Consider the following 24301-nt stretch of genomic DNA (forward strand, 5'->3'; position numbering starts at 1 on the left):
AAAGAATGAAAAGTGGCTTAATTGCTCTACTGAGGTATCATAATACTATAGATTCTATTTTTTAGCCGTTTGTTGAGTTCATCACATCTGTTTCTCTTCTAATAAACTATTGCACCAACGCAGAAGAGTTTTGACAAAATGACAGATCCGGACTCTGGTGGAAACACATCTCATGCACACAAGTAGAAGCTTACACACAACAAAATCTGCTGGGTTTTGTTTGTTTGTTTGTTTGTTTTTGTTTTTTTCTAAACGGTTTGCTTGTTTTACAGATTAGCCCGATTGCTCTTTCGGTAAATGGGGAGGGTTTTTTTTGTCTTAATCCAGTCGGCCACCAGAGGGTGCTCACTTTGCAAAATGATTATGCGCTTCATTCCTACAGTATAAACACATAGTCACATTCCTCATAAGCTGATGCGCACACACAGCTTCATGTGACCCCCAGGAAAACATTCCCAGGCTCCCGACTGTAACGTCAGGTGCAATGACCTCATTTTCTTTTAGTCATTTGGTCTCTGGACAACTTCGGGGTGGATATTCAACATTGTTTGAGAGTTTTCAAAAATCTAGATCCCTTTTAAATAGAGGCTGGGTTTATATTGAGTCCTTTGTCTTTGTCAGGCTTGGCATGTTTTTTTGTTTTTCTTTTTAAATTTTTTGAAATGCTTGAGTGCAAACACTTTAAATTCTGTACCCCTGGTGTGTTATCTTACTGCAGCCTCATCAATAGGCATTTCTTGCAGAAGCCAACAAGTTGGGCCACTTTAAAGGGAGGTAAGATAACACACCAGTTAACTTTAACTTCAGTAGTTCGCTTTGCCACTTCCTGCTGTTTCAAATGTCGTCATGAGCACAAAGGTACCGGTGAACTCAGGCTAACTCCACAGGGTATCCTGCCGCACCACGTGCATGTGTGTATGTGTGTGCACAAGTTGTCTGTGTCGGAATTTGGAGACCGGAAAAGTATGCAGATCCAAATCTCTCGGGAAGGCTGCCCTAATCCGCTCTCGTGTTAAGCGTCCATGAGACATTTGCAAGTGGACAAAAGAGAATCGGTACATTAGACAAAAGGCGAGGGCTGCTGAAGAGGAAGTCAGAGATTTGATCACTCGCCTAAAGCTGTCTGGGCCTTATCTAAATCTCTTTACTCAATTTAGCTCCTTTCTTTGATGTGCCTAAGCTGCCGCTTTTTCCTGATTCTATGAAGAATTCTCCCATCACTTGAAGAAGCTCTAAAACCATGTAGAATCCTGCCGAATCCTTTATCATGTCTCCCTCTTGATTGATTCAGCTTTTTAGGGACAGTTCAGCCCCAAATATTTGAAAATGTCTCTGTTTTGATATTCTCTCATGTTTCAGGGATATTTGGTCAGAAGCTTGAGGAGACGGTTCGGTACGAACGCCGGTTCGGGAACAAACTCGCCCCCATGCTCGTGGAGCAGTGTGTGGATTTCATCAGGCAGTGGGGCCTTCGGGAGGAGGGTCTATTTAGGCTCCCAGGACAGGCTAACCTGGTCAAAGAGCTGCAGGATGCCTTCGATTGCGGAGAAAAGCCGTCTTTTGACTGGTAAGGAAACACTGCATGTGATCAGCTGGCCTGTTGATCAGCTACTACTTGAAATAAACTGCATTTAAAATGTTTATGATAATTCGTGATGGTCCTTCACAACTCTGCTGTCTATAATTTGATGCAGTTTACATTGTAGCTCACTGCCTAACAGAAACAGTTCTTTTCTTTTTGTGTTTTAAAACGAGACATCAATCACGTGTCCATTTCTCTGTCCTCCGCAGTAACACTGACGTGCACACGGTCGCTTCACTTCTTAAACTGTATCTCAGAGAGTTGCCTGAGCCCGTCATCCCCTTCCACAAATATGATGAGTTTTTGACCTGTGCCAAGCTTCTAGGCAAAGATGATGAAATGGTAAGAAAGCACTTGGCCACCGTTAAACCGACTTTCACACTTGTTCCTCCTTCCGGAGTGAATAAGTGTCCTTTATAGAACTTCTCTGACCGAGAGTATTCCGTCCTCTGCAGGGTTTGAAGGAGCTGAAACAGCTTGTTGAGTCTCTACCTCCAGTGAACTACAACCTCCTCAAGTATATCTGCAGGTATCTATTGCTGACTGTCTCATTCCAATTATCGCCATCGTGGGGCCACGATAGTTTCATAATTGTTTTGCTTGGCAGATTTCTGGATGAGGTCCAGTCATATTCAGGGGTGAACAAAATGACCGTCCAAAACTTGGCGACGGTCTTTGGGCCGAATATCCTGAGGCCAAAGGTTGAGGATCCAGTAGCAATTATGGAAGGTGAGCATTCATGTTGCATCTTGGCTTCGCCTCATTGCCTTCGGGCTTGTTGCCTGGTTACAGCAGCCATTGTTCATATTTGTGTCCAGGCGTAGTTATACTGGAGCCCACCACTAGGGCCACATTTATACCCACCAAATTCAGGCCTTCAGCATTCCAAAAATAAAGGTGCTTGTGTTTTCAGGTACCGTTCTGGTCCAGCAGCTTATGGCCGTTTTGATTGGCCACCATGACGTGCTCTTCCCTCAGGGTGACGACAGCCCCACAAGCCTCGAGCTCATCAACAATAACAATGTCGACCTACAGCGCCGTCAACTCGGCGCTGCTACCTCGACTGTCGCCGTTGCGTCTCAGAATGCAGATAACAACAACACGCAGGTGGCGCGTCACTGCGTTTGGGAAACATCTGATTCGCCGCATCTCCAACACGCGGACAACAGTGGCTCCCCACGCTCTGCCAGCCCCCTTAATAACAGCATCACTGGACGCCTGGAGGTGACCCGCAGCCCGCCGCTGACTGTCAAAAAGAACCCAGCTTTCAGTAGGGGAAGTGGGATCGTCACAAACGGCTCCTTTAGCTCTTCGCCTTCTTCAGAGCCCACTCAGGAAAAGAATCAGACTTTGACGGGAGGTGGGAGTTTCCCGTTACGTCGCAGCGGAGTGTATAAAGGATCCGGTACAAAAATGGGCACAAGTGGCGTGACGAGCGGATGCAGTGTGACAGCAAATGGGATTGGGGTAGCACGCATGGGGCTCTCTAACTCCGACCACACGGGAAGCGCGAACAGCCGTAACAGCCTTTGGGTATCAAATGGATGCGTGATGTTACGTGAAAACAGTAAAACACGTGGCTGCACCACGGGGGATCAATTAATCAATCAGAACCGCTTATCTACATATGACAATGTCCAGTTAAACCATCAGAACCTGCTGCAGCAGAGCCACATGGCCCACACGTGTCTGAACAGCAGCTCTGAGGACAAGCAGAGCGTCGACAGCGCCACCTGGTCCACCTCCTCCTGCGAAATCTCCCTTCCCGATAACTCCACTTCCTGTCGTTCCTCCACCACCACCTGCCCCGAGCAGGACTTTTACGGTGGACATTACGACCTGGATGGGCCAGGACAGGACAATGAGCTCCTCCAGACGGGCGGTGGAAGAGAAGCGGAGTGCGGGAACAGCAACAGAGAAGGAAGCGGCGCGTTCAGTAGCAGCCGAGGCACCAACAGCAGCGACAACACCAGCGATGCCTTCGCAGGTGGGAACGGAGTCGGCAGCCACAGCGCTCTGCACAGCTTGGTGGCAGGTCTCAAACAGGAGATGCACAAGCAGAAGGCGGAGTACGAAATCAGGGTCAAAAGGTAAACGAATTTTAATGATTTTTTTTTGTTGGTCAAACAAATGTCGGATTTTGGTCCAGAAATTCTGAAGAAATCTGATTTTCCCCTCAGTTCTGTGCCTTTTTCTGACCTCGTGATGCATTTTCGTTGCAGCTTAGAGCAGCGTAACCTGGAGCTGGAAACCGAAATGGTGAGTTTGCACGAGGAGCTGGACCAGGAGAGGAAGAAATACACCATGGCGGAGATAAAGCTGCGCAACGCTGAGCGCGCCAAGGACGACGCCGAGCGGCGCAACCAGATGCTGCAGAAAGAGATGGAGCAGTTTTTCTCCACGTTCAGCGACCTCACCGCCACGGGCGCCAACGCCGCCACAGACCCTCGCCGACCGGACCGTAACAACCCCATCTGGATCCAGTGAAGAGCGGATCTAATGATCTAATGATGTGAAAATTACAAGGAGCTCCAAACAGGATTTGGCTGCCGACTGTAGATCATAAATGGAAAGTTTTTAACTTAATAAGAGGTGCGGCTAATTTTAGCCATCCGCTTAGCTGCAGGCAGCACCTGGAGTGATGCCATGCTGGCATAATGTGTAAATAGGGCAATATTTAAACAGTTAAGACTCAAACTACTCAATCATGGGTGATGATGAAATGTTGGATTCAAGTGTCGCATATTCCCTGATACCAGACAGTACAATCATATTACTACAGGTAGCAGCAAAAAACATTGTAAACGTTTTCACGCTATTTTTAATTAATAATCCAACCTCCAATATTGTGATCGATCCATGTTCTCTGCATTTTCTGCTCGTGTACATAGGTGGAAATTCACGCAGCTTTGTGTATATATAAAAATAAATTAAATACGTAAATGTTTAATGTGGTATTTATGTAAATTGGTAATTTTTTTTTGTTTTTTTTTTATCGTGAAACTTCCTTGCACTTAGGTGTTTGTTGAGTCTCTGCAAGGTGGTACTGGATGTCGTGTGTACCGTTCAAAAAAAGGACGATAGCATCTTTGTGTGTCTGTCTCTTTCACACCGTGACCAAAAACCAAAAGCTCAGACTGTAAATGTTGTATAGATTGTGTTGTGTTTAGATCAGAGGGATCCAGGAATGTTTTGTAACCTGGAAGAAATTAATTTTACTCTGCACGGTGGGTCCCTGGAATGACTTCTTGGATTAAATAAAATATGAATTCAAGCTTCCCTCCTTGTTGTTGCAGCATAGCTTTTTTTTTAGATCAGGTCACTTCTCAAAAATATTTACCGCTATTGTTTTTGGTCTCATTGTGGTGCGATGTGTGTTGTCCCTGCAGCAGGAGGTCGTAGGTTGGAGTCAGAGTGGCATCAGCCCATGTCTTAGTCACCTTCAAACAAAATGTCTGCACCAGATGTGAGCCCAAACCAGCACAGAAATGAGCTGGGCTCCTTTTTACCAAGTATCTGTGCTGTAGGTGCTGGGAGAGACTTTAACCCGCCTGCTGGTCAGTGCACATCTGAAAATGATCACTGGCCACTGATGCTGAGGTCTGCTAACGCTTGGTTCTAATAGCATGAATTTAAATATAATAATAAGAAATAATGTTGAGGCACAACAGACTTTTTCATGTCAAATTTTTGATTTCTTTTTCCACACTGCAAAAAATAAATAATCAGTTAGTACTAATTGATAAAGATCCATGTGAGCATTTAGAAAAATATCTTACTTTTAAGTGATTAAAAAGTGTGTATGTTAAAGCGCCGCGCACACACACACACAAGGGTAGGAAAATAGCACACCACAGTCCAAGATCAAAGGTTTTGTTTATTTTCAATCACATACATATACTATTTTTACATACACAGTTCCTTTAAAATGTGTTTACAGTAACAGCTTTCAGTAATATTTTCTTTTTCTTTTGCATTTGTTTCTTGAATCGAAACGCTTTAGCCTGAAGCTTTGAAATTAGCGTGAAACAGATACAATTTTGTCTTATTTATCTATTTTTTTCCCCCACTGGACAATGTCAAAATAATTTGTTAAAACAGCACGGAGTAAAATAAAAAGAGAGAGAGAGAGAGAGAAGGAATCGTAAACGAACCAAAGGACAACATCACCTGATTCAGATGAGTTATACACCGTTTCATCATTATAGACTTCCACGTTTGGGTCCACATCAAAGACTAAATATTGTTCGCATCGCCTGACCCGTGCAGTAGCTTGTCTTCCTGTCAGAGTGCAATAAAGTTTTTATTGCCTTGTGGGATTGTTGTTATTTACAATGAGCAAATGAGTGAAAATCATTAAAATGGGGTTCACAGGTACTCAGTCGGAGGAGTTGATGGCAAGATTGTGGCTGATTATAGTGCGTTAGCCACGGGGATGGCTAACAGACAGCTAATCCACAACAGCTTCGTTAGAGTGCCCTGTGGTGCAGATTAGGAGCAGGACTGATCATCTCTACTTCTAAGTTTTAGGTGAACATGAAGACACACGCACTACTTCCAACCACATGACTAGCTTGACTCTTAAAACTCAACAGCATGTACAAAAAGTAAAAAAAAAAAAAAGAAACGAAAAAAGAAAAGGGGATTAAACAAAGAACCTGTCGTGTGCAGCGTCGCGCCCTCACAGACAGTTTGTGTTCAGTGCTGGTTAACTCGAAATCACGCACACGCACACACGCACGGATGACCAAGCACAGCAGCAACGACGCGAGTGAGGATGTTTCTACATTCAGTGCCGACGACCCAGCTGTCCCCGTTAGAACCATCTCTACTTCCAAAATTGTCCAAAGGGACATAGTTCTTTAAAAAAGAAAGAAAAGACCCTAATTTCACATTCAGAGAGAGACAAGAAGAACCGAGCTTATCGGGGGGTTTGTACCCCGTGATCATAAAATATACAGAACAATGCAGGTGGGTTTGATAAAAAAAATGCCCTGTAGAAGAACTGTAACAGTACCGTGAGTGTTTGTGGTGCACCCTGTTTGGAGGGGTTGCCCTGGCCAGACCCTGAACAGAGAGCTTATGCTGGAGATGCCACCCCCCTCCCCCGCTCGACCACCCGGTCCGTGTGTGCTTCACTGTACACGTTTGTTGAACGAGTGCACTTCAGGATGGGGTCATTTCAGGTTTGAGCCGCGCAGAGTCGACCGGGATGCGTTGATGTGAGTAAATATGTTGTGTACGTTCCTCAAGGGTGTTTTAACAAAGTCAGGGATGAGATGGACCTGTTGCACGTGGTCAAACGACCCATCCGGCCCTTCTCTGCTCCTAATCAGGGTCACGATGCAGGACCGGGCCCTGGACACGCACTATTCCAACTGGTGTCGATTTAACTGGAGTCACAGACCCGGCTCGGTTACAGTTGCTATGTATGCAAAAATGTCCAGCGGGGAACCATTTTTGCATCACGTTTGCACCAGCTATGAGAAAAAGCCATTCAAATGTGAGGCAATGGGAGGGAGCAGGAACACGACCTAAACGTGTTGTATGCCTCTCTTAAAAGTCTTAAAAGTCTGTGCCAACCCTGACCGACTCCGAGTGAAGCAACACGCATGTCCTGTCTGTGAAACCCGAACACAAGCTGTAGAAAACGCCAATGCAGTGAATATAAACTAAAATTAACCATGGGTTGATTCCACTGGTTTCCAAAATGTGACAAAGAAAGCTTCATTCCAAAAGGCACTTGCCATTGTCTCATTCTGCCCGCCAAAATAAAACGCATTAAGGACGGCTCAAACAAAACCAATCAGCTTTTTAATTACAAAACCACTAAACTGTACCCAGAGATGTTTACTGCCTGATTGTTTGTGTCGTAAGTCCCGCCGCTATGAGGTTAACGCTCAGTAACCATCTGTAAACTACCAGCTATGAAGCTTCAATATAAACCTTTTGTGTCACAGTCAAAGAAATACGAAATGTCTCTGGGCGTAAAAACCACAGTGAAACAGGCTCCTGCATCTATCGGGGTCCATGGTACACAACGACATGCAGGGCCATGGGGTGGCAGAAGGGACTTGGCGCACGCCGCCAGAAAAAGAGAGGGTGGCTCACTTTATTGAGTGCACTGACCCTTTAATTGATTCATTCTCAGTTTATGCTTTGCCTGCCAATCGATCAACATCTGCTGAGGTCAGACCCACCCACCCCTGCCCCTGGTCCCTTTTTTTTAATAAACAAAAGTCTCTATATAGACTTGTTTTAGCATACAGTGAGGTTAGCATTGCTTTAATCATAATCATGCAGGACTACAGCGAACCGCAGGGACAACTGAGGCGGAAAGCGGGTGATGTGGCAAGGTGCGCGCGTCAAAATAAAGAAACCCATACGTAAACACTCCCAGCGTACTGGCCGTCAGTCCCACTCTGTGTGCCCCTAAACTGTACAGAATTACATTATTTACATTGAGCACAGGGAGCGGCGCTCCATTTGAGAGCCGTCCCGCGTCCCTGCGGAAGAATCACGTAAAAACGAACAAATCAGGCAACCTTACATGGGGACGGTGTCGGGTGGTTGAGGGGGGTGGGGGTCTAAGACTAGCTCTAGTGGTTAAAATTCAGCAGCATACGGGTTGGGAAGGGGGACAGTTACATGGGGGCAGGCGTGGACAGCAAAAATGGCAGCCCACCTTGCCACAGTGATTGGAGCCTAAATGCTTTTTGTGAGGATTTGAGAGACCAGCAGCCAGCAAATATGCACTTTACAAGAGATGCATGTCGAAGCATTTGGTCATTTCTGTCCGTATATGAGACATTAAGGGGAGGTACAAGCAAAGCAACTTGAGGGTCATTAATATATCCGCTGATTGACCTCCGTTTAAATACCACTGCTGTTTTAAATGAATGCATTTATATATTTTTTTCTCTTTTTCTTTTTTTAAGTTTTTAGTTGGTCATCTCAGGTCAGGTTCTTCACCTATGGAAGAACGTGGGGTTGCGCAGGCAGGCGGCTAGTCACCTGCAACACCCCAGTGGTCCTGCAGAGGTCTCCAGGCTGCTGTCAGTGTCGGATGCCAGGGTCTGGTCGGTGGACATGGAGGAGATGTCGTTGATGGAGGAGGAGGGAGGGGGGCTTTCGCTGCTGTTCACGGCTGCACCTGCGCTAAGGGAATGAACAGCGGCAGGGGGTTACAACGTAAAGGAGTCCGGGAGAGAACACATGCAGAAGCACCAGCAGAGAATATTGACAGCAGGAGGACATCGACAACAGCCGCGAGACAGAGCAATCCTGGTGATTCTATGATTGGGGGAAAGGAGGAGGGGGGGGGGCGGGGTGCTTTGGAATCCACGGGAAAAATGGTCCAGACAGTGCCTTTCAGCATTGTTAGCTTTTTTATGTCATATTTCAAGTTATTGTTATTTACAGACGTAAATGTGTCAGATGAGGTCAGTCTTAAACATGGCAGCAACAAGCAGTGAGATTCTGACAAGAGAGCTTTTGGTCTCTACATTAGTTTAATCGCTTCCCTCTTTGACAAGCAGAGGAACAATGAGTTTGCTGCTTCAGCTCTCTGGGAGGAGCTCTCTACAAATGTGTAAATGCTCATAGTCGGACAAGAAACTCGCTGCAGAACTAAGGGAATTCCAAAATGGGACTTTGACAATGGAGGCAGCTATTAATGGGCTATTTGGGTCTGTTCCCTGGTGGACTCGCTTAATGGGAAACCTGAGTTGAACTAAAAAATTTTAAAAGGAACATAAGAGGATTACTGTCTGGCATTCATAATAACACTTAGGCTTACTTTCAAGTTTACTTTACAGAAATATTCCATCATCGTGCCAGACATATCTGGGTTTAAAATTATAAATAGTGGGCATACTTTAAACTATAACTTAACTAAAAATAATATTCAATAACACATAATTATGCAATTTTTTAAAATAATATCGAGTTCATTCTTGGGCTGCATGATTCAACACTGCCTCTCTGTGGTAAAACGAACGAATTACAGATGACATCAGCAGCGGCTGAGAACTGAAATTTCCGGTGATTAAACCAAAGCACCCAAATTACAGGTCACAGCACGTGATGCATATAAACACGCACTCAGATGCAGACGTAGTTAAACAATCTATCATTCAATGCAATTTAAATATACCACACAGCACAACAGTGAGTTTTAACAGGAGATGCAGGAGAGGGGGATGTGTGGCCAACAACACAATGAGGTTTTCTATCTACAAGGAACTCCAGTAAGGTTATAATAAATTCACTTACAGAGCGTTTAGGGTTATGCACTGAGAGTACCTGAAGGTGAAGGCTGTCCCTTCACAACGCCATTCTTCGTTCTCTCCTCAAAGTTCATCACCTCTTTGTAAATTAGTTCTGGCAAAGAAAATGAAGGAAAAAACAATATTAACTCTGTACAATTTTCACAATTAACCCTTTTTAAAATAATAATCAAATAATCCCCACCTTTCCATTCATCAATGGAGTGTTCTCTTTCATCCAGCTGTTTGTCATAGATCTGTGGAGGGGGCTAAAGCAACAGAAGAGCACATCCATTTTACTTAATAGTCCAGGCTGCAGGCTCCATTTTGTGATCATTCATTTATATGCAGTTGTGCAAAAACAGTCAAATTTGCAGTAAATTTTAGACTTTAAATAAAACATGACAGATACATTAGTGTTTAGTTACAATAACCTCTATATCCATATGACAGACGTGGATCTTATTTTCTCTTGGTTTTATTATATAACAGCATTTCAGAGTTATATTTGACTCAGGTGTACAGAGAAAATGAATATTTTTGTTGTTATCACTGCTTTTTGGGCCTACACAGCAGATACCACTGCAACCCAATGCATTATACTTGAATGATACAATTACTGTATATACAGAAGGCTACAGACCTTTTTGTTTTACTCATGACCATATCACAGAGCTGAGGTTTGTAGCGAAATTGAGTCACACCATTTATCTACAAATCAAAGCTTGGATGCGTGATGATGCAATGAAAATTAAGTAAAATAAATGGTCTCTACCGAAGGCTCACTCACCGCCTCCACTTCAGCTGGATCGTACCACACATTGATGTAGGGGTGCTGCAAGGCCTCATCCACCGATATTCTTTTAGCAGGGTCGATAATCAGCATCTTGGACAGCAGGTCTCTGGCCTGGCTGGCTGCGGTTTGGAAAGCATCAAAGAGAAAGTGAAACAATAATTTACAAAGGGGGAAAAATGCTGTAACAATCCACATGTGACTGTTTAGACAAGAATAAGGGGGAGATGGTGTAGTATAAACAGCTTCAGTTTTTTCAGAAGGAATCTCACTTGCCAAACAGATGGTGACAGTTGCTGACAGAAAAAAGAGAATTTTTTAGTATGACTTATCAGGAAATCTCTATTTTGTGCAGTTCAGAAACACTTTTGCATCAACCATCCACATTTCCTTGTCAACTAATTGAAATCCCAGTTTATGAGTCGTCCCATATTCATAACGCAACAGCATTAGCCTACAATCCTGCAGCAGCTTCTCAGCATTGCCTCTTTAAAATTCATCAGCTCAGCACCCTCCCTGACACCACCTTGTGCTTCGCACCCTCTCCTACATGCTGACCCGGCTAAAAATAGTCAACTGAGCGCGCAGGAAGACGGAGGAGCCACTTGCAACACTCCGCTCACTCCAGCATCAACGATTCAACGACAAAAGGGAGACAACGCTCTCAGATGTCTCGACGCTTTCTCTCCACCTCCTCTTGCTTGTCTGTCTCTCCGTTGCTCCAAAGTTCAAAACTACCAAAGCCCGCGGGGTGCCTGCCTCAGTTCCTACCTGCAAAGGTACAAAGTAATCTTCACATCCAGACACGCTCAGTTCCGGCTCCAGTGGAGGAACACATGCAGCCAGACTACAGGAGTTCTGCAAGAGTATTCTACCCTGGTTTGGTGCAGCACAACATTCTTAAAGATACCTAAATCATTCTTTAAAAAGCTAATATAGGAGTGTCAAAAGCTTCATTTAGTGAATTCTTTTAGGGCTGCACTGATGATAACACATAAGCTCAAGGGCAGCTTTGTAGATGTTTCCCAGTGACCTCACCTTTGAGTTTGTTGTGCTCCGAGTCAGCAGGGAAAAGGCAGTCGGGGAACAGTTTGGGAAAGGTGAGGCCGGCGTACTTCGGCCGGTTCTCGACGTAGTTCCTCACTGTGGGCTGAAGCTTCTTCATGAACTCTGGAGAGGGTGTTCCCAGCTGCTCGATCACCTTGTTCCACTGGTCGATGTCTGGCCGAGCCGGGATTAAGGGAAATGCGTTCTCGTGCGTACAATCGGCCGCTGCTCATACACACGTTGCGACGCGGTAACACAGATCAGACAGTGAGTTTCCAGTGTATCCAGGACCACCACAGATTCATAGTATCTAGGATCACCCCGTCCTCAGCTCTCATCCACACCACTCTATGGTAAATGGTGACCCCCCCCCCTCCCACCCCACCCTGCTGATGGAGGCTCTGAAGGATACGATCAATCCCAGGGAACAGCACTGCCCCTCTAACCACCTCTCCAAAGATGCAGCCCACTGACCACATGTCCACTACACTCTCTCACACACACACACACACACACACACAGACACACACACACACACACACACACACACGCATGCGCACCCATTACTGCTGAACCACTGACAGAAAAAAATCATCCTGAATAAATCTTTGAGCAAACAACGAGCAGTGGGGTGATTGATGCAAGCACAGCGATCGAGAGAGAGGAAGGAGCGCTGGACGGAGGGACATTTACATACGAGCTGAGGGACAGAGGAGAAGGATGTGGCAGAGAGATATTTCTGCCTGCCCCCTACATTAATCTTTCACGGGGCACCAGCACACGCGCTGCTCTGTTTATCTGCCTCAAATATCGCAAACAGCAGGAAAACATTTCGTATTCCGTGTGTTGTCACTGTGAATAAGTGCCGGGAAGAGCGCAGAGCATTCATTGCCTCCAGCATCAGAGTTCAGCCAAGATGCTCTCTGGCGGTTTCTCCAAAATAATGATCATTATTCATGAATGCAACATAATTATGTCTGACTCACATGTGTGGGAATCAGATCACCACTTCTGTGTAAGAACATTCTGAAACTCCTTTAAATATTCACAGAGAAGCTCATTTTGCCGAAATGTGAAACTGATACCAACTTATTTTACACTCGATTAGCTTGAATATGTTGTTGGGGTGGTGGAGCCCAGTTAAAAGAAAGCAGGACAGATTTAATATGAGTGTGTTTAAAAAAAAGAGTTGTTCACCTAAGAGAGAATCAGATCAGGTATGCTTGATGGAAGTTAGCATCAAGTAGCAATGATGCATAATAACAAGGATACAGTCCCGCCCGGGGAAGAGGATTTTGTGGCGCACCATTTCTCCCATAATGCACCCCACCGACCAAATATCCACTGCACGGACAGAGGTGAGCAAAAGAAGAAAAGGAGATAAAATGTCAGGGTTAGATATGTAAGCAATCTAGAGGGAAAGCAGTGATTAGATATTAGCTGTTATTCATTGATAATTAATAATATGACTAATAAATAATATGCATGTTATAGAGGAAAAAAGACGAGAGCAGGAAAACAAATATTAGCAGGAAGAGTGCTTGATGTCCCATCCACTGTTGGGGAGTTTGTTTTATGTTGAACGCCTTGCCTTTTCCAAACTTCCTGTATTGCATCTGCATCTCTTCCAACACCCTTTTCCTCACGGCACCAGCTCAAACATGCCGCTACGTGACACAATCTCACCGTTCTCCTTGTAGCCCATGCCGAGGATCACCTCTGGGGCTCTGTAGTATCTCGTCACCACGTAGGGGGTCATCATGAAGCTGGTGCCTGCAGTCCGAGCCAGGCCAAAGTCCAGGATTTTCAGGGTGCAGTCCGACTTTACCACTATGTTGCTCGGTTTGAGGTCCTGTGGCACAAAAAGCGTGGCATTTATAACAAGTTAAGCAGCAAACGAAAGACAAAGTGAGTTGTTCCTCCCCCTCCTACCCTGTGGATAATGCCGGCTGAGTGCAGATGTTTGATCCCACACAACATTTGGTAGAGCAGGTAGGACATTCTCTCATGGTCGAGCTCCATCTGAATCACCTGGCAGAGGTTGGCGTCCATCAGCTCCATGACTAGATAGCTGTGAGAAGATTTGAGATTGATTTATGACGGCCGACGGACTCGCCAGAGCTCTGGCTGATGTTGGTGCTGTCGGGAAGGTGACATTCATTCATCAGGATCCATCCACGGGCCTTAGATTACGCCTACATGTTCACTTCCACTGACTCCACTCCAGTGCTTCTATTCTCACGTGTGGAGGAGTAACAGGATGATTCTAATTATAAAATCAGCCCTAACAAAAGCAGTCTTAATGGTTCTGTCAAGGAAAAGGAAGATTAAAGTGAACTTACACATCCTGGAATTCCTCTAATGATTTCTGTGGTGTGAAGACATTTAATAAACTGATGATCTGAAAGAGAGAACACCAAAGTTACTGTGACATTCCGGGAGTAACCGTGCGCAACGAAGAAGAAACTTTCTTTCCCAACTATTTTAAGAGCCACTCACGTTTTTGTGATTGACGCATTTCATGAGCACGAGCTCCCGGTATGCCCTCTTGGCATGGGTCTGGTTCTGGAAGGGTCTGCTCAGCTTCTTGATGGCCACATTTCTGTCTAGGACGGCATCGTAGCCCGCGCTGCAGATGAAAACACAACCTTGGGAATCACTGGCCGAGCATGCCAAAATGAATTCCATAGCGACCAACAAAACTGGCTCACTGTGTTGAACAAGAACCAAACTTCCATTTTAATGCAGTTTTTATTGTTAATGGACGCGGCGGAAAGAATTTACACTAATTAAAGATGTGACCACAAGGCAGGCAGCAAATATTAAGAGCTTCTTCTGTTCTTAGAGTTGCCTTGAGGCCACAAATGTATCATAACATTCCAGTGTTCTTTAATGCTTCTAATGACTGAATGCAGATGGAAACATGGTTACCTGCCTCCAGCTTATAGATAAAAATATAATCAGTTAAATCACAAGTCAAATGGTAAAACAGCCACATTTTAATTGGCATTATAAATGAGACATAATATCCAAATGCGCAGCTCGTCTCGGCGGCCATTTGGGGAAAGTGAAACTTTTGCTGACTCGGCAGTCTCGTCCCTTTGGGATTTATCTGTCCTGTTACAACTCTGACTGAGCCGTTTCTGACAAATTCTCCTAAGAGATGGTGTAAACTGAGCCCTGCGCCATTTGGATTCGGGCCTTGTGCAAACTCAATCAAGGCGAGGCTGCATGTGGGCTTGTGAGGTTCGTCATGTCCCTGGAGGCCGAAGGACAGGGATGATGGGTGACCATGGAAACAGCACAGTCTTTATTAAGGAAAAAAAAACATTGATCCAGTGGGGATTTAAGGTTGTCATCACTTTTCTAGCTGGGTGAAAGATGATGTCATGCGTGGCTAAATTACTTAAGGCCTTCATCCCTGCTAAGATGCCTCTGAGAGCTTATCGTGACCAGCGTACAAGTCAGGAGGGCACTGATCCGCACAGATTGGCAGAACATGAGCTGAGTGAGTCTCAAACACACCGGTAATAACAAAGTAAGTATGGACTCATCGGACCGCTGGTGATTAACTTCTAATTTCTTCTTCTAAGAACTGGCCTCGTGATGGAACCACTGAACATTACTGATTGCCTCGGAATTAAAGAAAATTGTTCTGGGTCTTCCGGCATTAGGGTGACGTCATGCGTCACATTTGCTAATTGGTTTGGTTGTGGTTATGGCATCCTTGTATGACGTCATTTAGAGCCATGCATGGAGTGGCCCAAGTTCGATCAGAGCGGAACTGTCAGTCAAAATCCACTTTTACAGATCCACAACATTTCTGGAAAAGCAGAGAGGAAGGAAGAAGGAGGGAGGAGGTGAGCGGAGGACACGGGCATTGAATGCCAGACATTCTTTGATACCATAGTACAATACCTCATTGTAGGAGGGGGGAGCTGTCTGAACTGGGTGGATTGATATATTAGATATATTATAAAACTAGATTTGTTTTTTTTCTTTCAGGTCCGGCTGAACGTTGCATCCGTCTAGCCTCGGCAGTTGTTCTGCCGCATTCTGAGAGGATGGGCGTGAGATGAATTACAATTAATCTGATCTGTCTCCCTCCCCGCAATCCGGATTAAGTCTTCACTTAAGCATCCACCCTTAAAGCCCCCACATTTGTTTTCTGAACAGATATATCATCAGCTCATTGCGTTAGAACGTTGAGGAAAATCAGAAAATACCCACCCATCCATATTTGTGATTAAACTATCATCCCTTTGTTTTCATTTGCTCCAGCAGTATATTCTCTATTTCCTCTATGTGTGCAAGTTTGTTGTTTGGGATATTGTTTTCCCTGTTTTTATGTTTAAAAGCAAAAAGATTCACCAGTCATTATGATAATACATCACTTTAATGGCTAATAAAGATAGAAGCATTAATCTCGCTTCCAAGAAACACAACTTGGTGTGATGGCACAACCTTAGATTTTTATAACTTCCCCACCCACATAAAATCATTAGTTTGTAGAAATTCACTTTGTTGACCTGCTTCCAATAATCTCCCCATTTTAATGCCGTTAAAGCGCACAGGTAGCTGCTATTTGATTAAATTTCCCTACAAAAGCCTCCAGCTCTGCCAATTTAAACCATATTGGAATCCGTGTCTAATATGTTCAATATCCGTGTCCCATTGTCCATGCACAGTGAACACATCACGAAAGCAACTAACAGGTAAATCAGACAATTGTGCGTCAATCATCTAACCAAGTGCGTGAGCTGAGTGTAGATATGAATACGTACCAGACAATTCCCTGAGCTCCAGAGCCGATGGGCTTCAAATTCTGGTAGCGTTTTAAGACCGTGAAGGTGGAGTCCCCCACCTCCACGCTGTAAAACTGGTTGTCCACTTTGCTTTTGCTCATGTTGTAATGTTTGGCAATATATGATACATCCACTTGTTGTCCAAAACCCTGCACAACAGAGAAAACCATGATGAAGGCTGCAAGAGCAGCATCAGAAGCAGATATACCAGTAAAAATCTATGTGATGTTTTTTGTTTTTTTTACAAGACAACAACAGAGGCAGCATTGTCTTTCCAGCATTAACTGGACCAAAGACATTCTTTTGTGAATGTACACAGTCCACACAGCCTATAATTACTTTGGGGAGGAGGAGGAGCAGTTGAACAAACGGTGCAAACACAAAGATATGTGTTAATTACAGTAATTACAGCTCGCAGACCAAACAAAGCGTGCATATTACTGAAAGGCACACATTTCAACCTCTTTGCACAGACACCAAACATGCAGAAATTTTAACGAGATCAATGCGCCGACCCGCATGCACGGGCCACACAAACGTCTCAGGCGAAAATCTTTGAATCTCTAAATGCCGTTTGGGTTGTGAAAGTCAACATTTATGGCAATGAAGGGGAAGCAGGAGGGAATGAATGTGTACTGTACCTTTTTTACCTGTAAGGAACACACACCTGACAAAAGGCAATCTTCACATCCAGGATCGGTTGGCTGCAGTTATATAAGAAATGTCTGCTCATAAAGACCTGCGAGACAGAGACAGAGAGGGTTCAGAGGGCGAGTTCAGGTTAAGCGTAGCAGAAATATAGAGAATGTCTTCTGGGAGCCAGTTACTATATAGTAGATACATTAAAACTGTCTGGGTGATGGCATTTTTAACTCTATAGCCACTCTTCAACATCATATAATGTTAGATATCTTTAAATCATGCGTGATCGGACCCATATACAGTACATACATTAAAAAGAAAATCCACTTTAATTTTCTATAAACTGGTCCTGGTGATGTAATAAAGGATATTAAAGAGTGCATTGCTACTTGTTTTAGATCCGTCAAAGTGCAATTCTGCATTTACACATTGTGAGGGTGAAGTTTTGATCACCCGCGCTGTTCGTTCACCAGACTCAGATCAACCACGCAAACAACAGGAGTTCCTTGCCAGGGAGAGTCAAGCAGCAGTTCAAGCTTCCTCTCTCAACTCTGCTCGTCTGCTGCTCGCTCACCTCTTTTATTGGTGCAAACAGAATGTGTGTCCAAACAAGATCTCATATCTCATTGCCTTCTGACCTCTCCACCCATCTTAACGAACTTCTCTAATCTTGACCAACAGGATACATCTGGATGCTGGACTTGGTTGTAAGCAGCATCAGCACTTTTGCATTCTCATGTTCTTCTTCTCCTGTCAACATTCCTCAACACTCAAAATCTACATATCATAGCATTTAAAGATAATGCTAATAACAACAATTACAATAAGTCTTCTCACAACATTCACACTCACTAGGGGCCACGCTGATGACATGGCTCCAGGAGCAATTTTACAGCCTTGCTCAAGGTCGCAAAGACCACAGGGGCCTGGGATCCAGACCAAGACCTTGTTGCTAAAGTGGCCACCTGAGCCTCTATCCAGCCACAGGAACATGACAAATGGCTTGTGAGAAGAAGAGAATTGAGTTTCTTTCTAGGTGAAAATCTATAAGCCCAAAGATTTTACTGAAATTTTAATTTGTAGTAGTTTTTTTTGGCTGCATTCTACACGTGAAATCCTTCCTGATGATGGGAATACTGAGCAGAAGATGTGAAAAAACACACAACATCTTTTTAAAAGAGTGGCTCATCTTGGCCTCGTGTTCACAATCAAACAATAACGCGACGACTTTCAAGCAAACGTATCACAGCTTTTCAAACACCAGTGAGTTCTGTGTGGGTGGCATCAGCCCCTCTGCTAATCGCACCGTAAACATCTTAATGTCCACAAGAGTGTGTGCTCTGCGGTCGTGGCCGAGCTCAGGGTGTCTCTGAATCCAGCTGGGTGTTCTGTTACATCTGCCCTTGCAGGCACGACGAGGCCTCAGTGATCACCACGCACGCTGCTCACACCCCTGGAGGATACCAGGGTATCTACCCACAACAACTCGGGACTCCTGACTGAAGGTCACCGCTGGAAATTATTGGAAGGTGGGTAAAAATGAAGCCTTCAGAAATGGCAGATAGGTCCTATTTATTGATGAAATGCTCAAAGATAGTGATCATATTGAATGCTCAATATGTTTTGAGTTATTGCAAGAACAAAAGCACCTGTTATAAGGGTTTTACAGCAGCAGTTCTTTGACATCATGTATAAAAACGCACTTGAGGGCTATGGAAAGGTTCTATATCTGCAGTAAAGGAGAGCGTCTGGTGTTAAAATCAAACAGGACAGGCATCTACATCCAGGGAGCCTCTCTTTTGTCCCTCCCATGCTCCCACCATTCCTGCTTCCATCCTCGCTGCATGCGCCTTCCCTCCCCCTCCCTGGGAGCTCCATTGTGGAGGCTGGCTTCAGCAGCAGCAGCAGCCTCTCCTGCAGGACGCCGCCTCGCTCTGCCTCGTACCCAGCGGGCCCGAGCCCAACGCACGCGCGGCATCCTGTTATGGGCTCGGGGGAGGGTACGGCAAAAGGGAAGGAAAGCGCTTCAAACTGCAGATCCAGCCAACAAAACAAGGCTGCACTGACGTGAGCTCATCCACAGGCCCCAGAGAACATGAACGCGGGCTGACACCTATCGATTTCCTTCTTCGTGGCTGGAAAATATATACACTTATCCTCCCTGTCTCTGCTCCTGTATGCCACCACACTCAGCCCCTGATTTACTTTAGAAACAGCAGACATGTTAGTTGGTGGTGCTGCTGGTAGTGGGGGGGGGGGGGTGCTTACGCTGCAATTCTTCTGATCAGCCGTCTGCGCAGCGTCGTAAAGCAGCATGCAAGAACAAGATCAGAACTACAGCTTTAACGCTGACATTTTTATCTGCAAAACGTCTTCGTCAGTGCTCACCTGAAAAATAAAAAGACTAAAAAAAACAGATCACCAAGACACCCTGATGCCATGGTTACAGAGCTGCTTTGTACGCTTACAAAATGCTTTATATAACGGATGACTGCAGCTCCAGAATGGTGGGTCTCTGCCATACGGTGTCATTAGTTAATTAACATTTACGTGTAAATCCCGATATAAGACTCGGAGGGTTTGTTTCTGCGTCGAGGTCTCAGTAAAAGACGCGTTTGCTAAAAAGCATCTAGAGTGTTCTGACATCTGACCCTGTGAGCAGATCCAGAGAGAACATCACACGGATTAAAGTCTGGCATTCTGCTGTCTGCAAATAAAAGCACATATTTGTCAGCTCAAATTCAATTATGTAACCGTCCATCTGACTCTGCAGCCACTCTCCTCTGTTAGCAGAGCCAAGGGATGCTAATAACCTTTACTCAACTTTTTACAGTGTGGGGCATTTTGGTACTATATAAAAATTATAGGGATTATCACATTTTGCAAGCTTATATTAAACTTTTTCCTTGCTGTCCACATTTTACACTTTCTTCTTGTGTCATAAATGTCAAAAAAGAGTCATACTCTTACAAGGAACTTTGGGACATTAGAGAGGAAAAACTACCTTTGATGAACAAAGAGCAGGTTAAATTCAGATATATTTTTAAAATTTTTACCTCCTTTACTGATTATCTTATTTAACAAACCTGTTAGTTGATATTAAGGGATAGGTGAGGACTACAGTACATAAATATGGTTACTAATAATCATGAAAAATGCAGACTTCTGAGGACATTTAGTAGATATTGATCAGTGCAATTTGTTGGAAAAGTCCTGAACTTTGTTAGTGAGATATTTTACACTCCTATGTGATAATCTTAAGGAAGTAAATCCTTTTTTTTTTTTAAAAATGATTATCTCAATACCCTTCAGTATTTGATGAGATTTAAGTTGGGTTAAGACAATTTTTTTAGTAAATGTTTAATGCCGTTTGGAGCGTTTTTGTGTAATTCTGACAAATGCAGATGAAAGGAGGCTCCAACTTCTCATGGAAAAACCAACATCAGTTATATATACAGAAGACACACTGTCTCATTTAACCTACACAATCAGAAAAATAAGTAGCAGACTGATAATAAAAAGGACACATCCAATCACGCATGCTAGCACCCTCATAATTATCTCCTGGTTGTCGCCTATTTTCTTACATTGATACAGATTAGCACATGGCACAAGGTCTCAGAAGTTAAAAAAAATCCAAATGCAAACACCACCTACTGGAAGATAACAGCAAGCTTGTTGTCAACTGTTTCCAGGGCTGATTGTTTCCATTGGACGTACAAGTCCCCCCTGCTAACAATCGATATCAGCAAATGGGGTTTTTACCTTCACGTAACTGAATGTTTCACTGCTACTTCAAAATCCACATTACAGAGCTTCTCAAGCAAAGCAGAGTTGAAATAAAATAAGAAATCTACAGTATTGATCCGGGAACACCTGGAAGAGCTTTGTTTAAACGCCTGGTGCGTTCCCTGCAGCACTTTCACAAGCGAAGAAGCCTCTTCCTAAATAATTCAGCAGCCAAGGTCACAGCGCTTATGCCTTCCTCCTCTCTGTCTCGGAACATGGAGAGTTTGTTGTGACATCCTTCCCTGACTCCAAAGCACAGCACAACAGTCATTAGTCTGTGGGCATGCAGCAAAAACAGTTACGCTGAAGAATGTGAAAATGGAGCACTAAAGAGGTTGTTTACAAAAATAAAGTCAACACTGTCAATGAAATAAGTCGGGCGCCTTCAAAATTTTAGAATTTTTGTGCATGAACGCGCCGAACTAAGCAGGTTTAGCTAAATTGCCCTCCTTTGTAGATCATCTCTTTTAATCCAGTGCGTCCTACAGAGAATTGAGCACATTAGGTTGAATAACAGCCCGTCCCATCTGTATTTGCGTATCAAAATGCCACTGAGGGGAAATATAGACCATATTAATCAATAGATCAGCCTGAGGTCTGCTTGTGGTGGAGCTGAGCCGGGTTCAGTGTTCCTGCTGAAGTAGTGGAGCCTCTGCATAATGCACAAGGTGCGCAGCTTACTTCAGAGGGGGAGAAAGGACCAGTGTAGGCCTTCAGAGTAGGGCTTGTGTTCTGGAGAGCATCATTTACCCATCACCAGCCTGCACCTCCTCTGGTGTACGAGAACCCAACGCTGCTTCACAGAGCAAAGACACGATGCGACTAAATAACTCTGATTAATTAGATTTATGCTTTTTTTTTTAAATAAATAAAATAAAATAAAAAATAAACGAGGGAGCGCGTATTAGCAGCGAGTGTGATGTTATTCTTGATGTGCACTGAGGAGCTGCAGTAGGTGTTTGCAGGGATGGGGATGGAGAGTAGCGCCATCATGAAATCCCCGCACAGTAGCACTCAGGTTACAAAAACACGCTCGACAGTGAACGCATCAGCGATGTCGCCGATTGTTTCTCTTTTCTTAATTCGTTTTTGGCGGCATCGCTAGAGGACTTCATTAACCTCCCCATAAAATCGAGGCTCGTCACTCCACCCTTCAGGGGTCCAGGCAGACATTAAACAAACCCGACCGGCCTTACCATTCCGTGCCAGCTGATGACGGGTCCTGGTCCTGCGGTGACACTCCTATTTATAACATCCTGACGGGAAACGCTGCGGCGCTCATGGCCGAAGGCTTCATTTAAGCGCAGGAAGATGGCGAGGCTTGTTGTTGTTGTTGGTGGTGTTGGTGGTGGTGGAGGGGGGGCAAGGACCCCTTAAAAGAGGGTGAATTTAAAAAACGGCGGCGGACACGAGCGATGTTTGCTGATGCTGAATCACTCTCTCCCCCCCGCTCAACACCTTGCAACCATTGTGCTGCAAGATGCTGCCTGTACCATTGTGGTCCTGCCAGAGGAGAGAGAGAGACAGGGCGAGATCGAGAGAAGGGGGGGGGGGGCGGGGGTATTGGGAAATATGTTGCCATAGTAACCGGGTAGGATCATGTGTGACGTCAAAGACTCGATGGAGAGAGCGAGATTACAAAGGCTCTCTCTCTCTCTCTCTCTCTCTCTCTCTCTCTCTCTCTCTCTCTCTCTCTCTCTCTCTCTCTCTCTCTCGCCCTCCTGGACAGTCCCGTCCCGTCACTGATATCATCACTCTGGGAGCATCCATGTGAGCCCATATCAGCCGATTATTCCATTCAGTAAAACAACTACTTCCAGATTATTTTTCTAAAAATGTAATTTCTTTTTAAACAGTTTTAACAACGTTTCCCTTAATTCAAAAGAATTACTGAAACTTTTCAGAAGAAATTAGCAGCACTAACAACCTACATTTGGTGCCGCCTATTTATTAAATAATCTGACAAATGCAAAAGGTGAAAGAAAACATGCAAAAGATGCAGGATTATTTCATTTTAATAAAATAAGCCTCTAAAAATCTTACTGGAGTGATAATGTTTATGCTCAACATTCCTGGGCAGAAATATTTTTATAATTTTTGTCCAGGTTTTGTAGCAAATTGATGTCTATTTAAGAGAAAAACATAGCAAAGTGAGCAAAGTAAAGTTTAAGGTGGAATGTGATTTAAGACCAGCAGAACTTTAACAATTTATTTAATTCTTTCTTCGAAACATCACACTTCATTGCTAGATGGATCTTCCCCCAATCCCCCCATTTCCATGAAAATCTCATTTCAAAGGTGTCATTGGAGCTGCAGGAAGGGTTCTAATGCTCTGCAGCTGGAACGTGGGCTAATCTTCCCCAGTCAGCAACCCCAATGTTTTCAGTCTATCGGCTGCCCCACATTTCCAAAGCTGCCAGAACAGTCGCCCTTCAAAGCTTTATAGCAAATCACCCTCGTGGCTCAGACCAGCACTGATGAGGAATTATTAAGGACAGGACATGACAGAAATAGAAAGATGAAGAAATCCCAAATTCAGGAACTCCTGGTTACTGTTAATGAGATCATGCTGCCCACATCGGGCTCCTGCTGGGGCCTTCAGGAAGCATACAGAGATGGCAAAAGTGGAAAACCCGCAGGTTGCCAAAGGCAATCCATGATAAAATCCCGGAGAATTTACTCAACAAAGACATATTTAATGATCTTTTAATCTGTCATAACCTAAAAATGAGGATGAATTTCTAAAATATCTTATTCTAATAGCCACTACTACCTTCACGCTAAATTCCTGTCAAGGCCAATTTCAATACAGAAAAAAATCATGCATCGACGCTTATACCGTAGTCAGCCTTTATTCATGTATTTGACATAAATAAACGGGCTATTTTTCTTAGGACAGTTTAAAGTAGACTGTAATAACGAGTACCAGCCACTAGATGGCACAAGACGGAGCATAACTGCGTCGCTTTGAAGCACACAAAAGGAAGGAAGTGTTCGGCAGCGAATTGCTTCCTGACTCCTTATGGCTCCTTTGATGCTGTGGAAAATACGGTCCGCTCTTGTCTTCGCGTGGCCCCAAGGACAAGAAAACATCCCATTACGTGCAAAAAAATAGAATGAAAATAAAACTAAACTAAACTAAAACTAAATAAAATAATTTTTAAAAAAATTAGAAACAACCCGTTATTTAGAAACAACCGTAGTAATTTATCCAAGAATTTAAAAAAAAATGACATTCCTCGTCGTTTAGGACATCTGATTAGAAATAACTTCAATCGTGGGTGAGTAGCTCTCTGGGCTTTTACTCCTAGTTGTGAGGCGTTGCTATGGAGACGGATAAACGACAGGCCCCCAGCAGGAGCAGCCAATGAGCAGC

At 44.2% G+C, this 24301-nt stretch overlaps 2 protein-coding genes across 11 annotated transcripts in view; one reads left to right on the forward strand and one right to left on the reverse strand.

Moving 5' to 3' along the window:
* Positions 1-4862, forward strand: part of arhgap24 (Rho GTPase activating protein 24) — a 31817-nt gene extending 26955 nt beyond the window's left edge. For all 4 annotated transcript variants that reach the window (XM_011604588.2, XM_029837289.1, XM_011604590.2 and 1 more), the window contains 6 exons: positions 1360-1567; positions 1792-1924; positions 2038-2111; positions 2190-2311; positions 2496-3672; positions 3805-4862. In XM_011604588.2, coding sequence (XP_011602890.1) covers positions 1360-1567; positions 1792-1924; positions 2038-2111; positions 2190-2311; positions 2496-3672; positions 3805-4069 — 1979 coding nt within the window. In that variant the 3' untranslated portion in view covers positions 4070-4862. The remainder of the gene's footprint in view (positions 1-1359; positions 1568-1791; positions 1925-2037; positions 2112-2189; positions 2312-2495; positions 3673-3804) is intronic.
* A 577-nt stretch (positions 4863-5439) lies between these two features.
* mapk10 (mitogen-activated protein kinase 10) lies at positions 5440-22447 on the reverse strand. Of its 7 annotated transcripts, none has more exons than XM_029837290.1 (13): positions 22122-22447; positions 17162-17233; positions 16474-16643; positions 14189-14318; positions 14032-14090; positions 13622-13760; positions 13376-13541; positions 12962-13033; positions 11681-11863; positions 10625-10764; positions 10055-10118; positions 9887-9964; positions 5440-8735 (listed from the first exon to the last, which is right to left on the reverse strand). In XM_029837290.1, exons 1-13 carry the CDS (start codon positions 22122-22124, stop codon positions 8593-8595), a joined length of 1419 nt encoding a protein of 472 aa, XP_029693150.1. In that variant the 5' UTR covers positions 22125-22447; the 3' UTR covers positions 5440-8592. The 7 variants fall into 7 exon arrangements, with proteins under 7 accessions (XP_029693150.1, XP_029693153.1, XP_029693152.1 ...); XM_029837293.1 differs by having other exon boundaries at positions 17145-17233; XM_029837292.1 differs by having other exon boundaries at positions 17136-17233.
* Between the last annotated feature and the right edge of the window lie 1854 nt (positions 22448-24301).

The sequence above is a fragment of the Takifugu rubripes genome, chromosome 6 (assembly GCF_901000725.2).
Source record: "Takifugu rubripes chromosome 6, fTakRub1.2, whole genome shotgun sequence".
Classification (NCBI taxonomy): domain Eukaryota; kingdom Metazoa; phylum Chordata; class Actinopteri; order Tetraodontiformes; family Tetraodontidae; genus Takifugu; species Takifugu rubripes.